At 62.2% G+C, this 452-nt stretch overlaps 1 protein-coding gene across 1 annotated transcript in view; it reads right to left on the reverse strand.

Annotated features, from left to right (window-relative positions):
* The window catches only part of KIAA1045 (KIAA1045 ortholog), a gene marked incomplete at both ends in the record, with an annotated part of 1,483 nt that overhangs the window by 614 nt on the left and 417 nt on the right, over window positions 1-452 (reverse strand). Inside the window, one exon of the mRNA XM_010295979.1 lies at window positions 140-218. Within this exon, the coding sequence (XP_010294281.1) occupies window positions 140-218 (79 nt within the window). The remainder of the gene's footprint in view (window positions 1-139; window positions 219-452) is intronic.

The following is a 452-nucleotide window of genomic DNA, read 5'->3' on the forward strand; positions in this document are numbered from 1 at the left end:
CTGCTTCTGCTTGCACTAACGGGGATCCCAACAGCTGCTAGCCTTAGCGGAGCTTTTACCTCCTGCCGGGCAGGGGAGCAGCAGCACCCAGCCTGGGACTAGGACCATGTCCGGGACCTGCTGTGAGAAGGGTCTGCACCTGGAATGATCTTGCACTGCCGCAGGGTCTCCATCAGGCTGTACATTTCTTCCTCTGTCAGCAGGAGACTGAGGTTGTCCTGGGGTGGGAGGCAGAGAGGAGCCATGGGGCAGAGGCACAGGGTGGGGGTGATGTGAGCACCCAGCCATCCCACAGCACTGGAATCCCTTGAAGGCATGTGGGTACACAGAGAAGGGCAGTGTGCTGTGTCACCCAGGGGTGCTGCAGTGGGGTGGCTTCATGCCCCTGGGCTTCAGGCTCCATTCCAGCTCTGCCACAGCTCCTCATGTGCCCAGCGGCAGGGCCCCCGCGG

This window comes from Phaethon lepturus, unplaced genomic scaffold (assembly GCF_000687285.1).
Source record: "Phaethon lepturus isolate BGI_N335 unplaced genomic scaffold, ASM68728v1 scaffold35881, whole genome shotgun sequence".
In the NCBI taxonomy this organism is placed as follows: Eukaryota; Metazoa; Chordata; class Aves; order Phaethontiformes; family Phaethontidae; genus Phaethon; species Phaethon lepturus.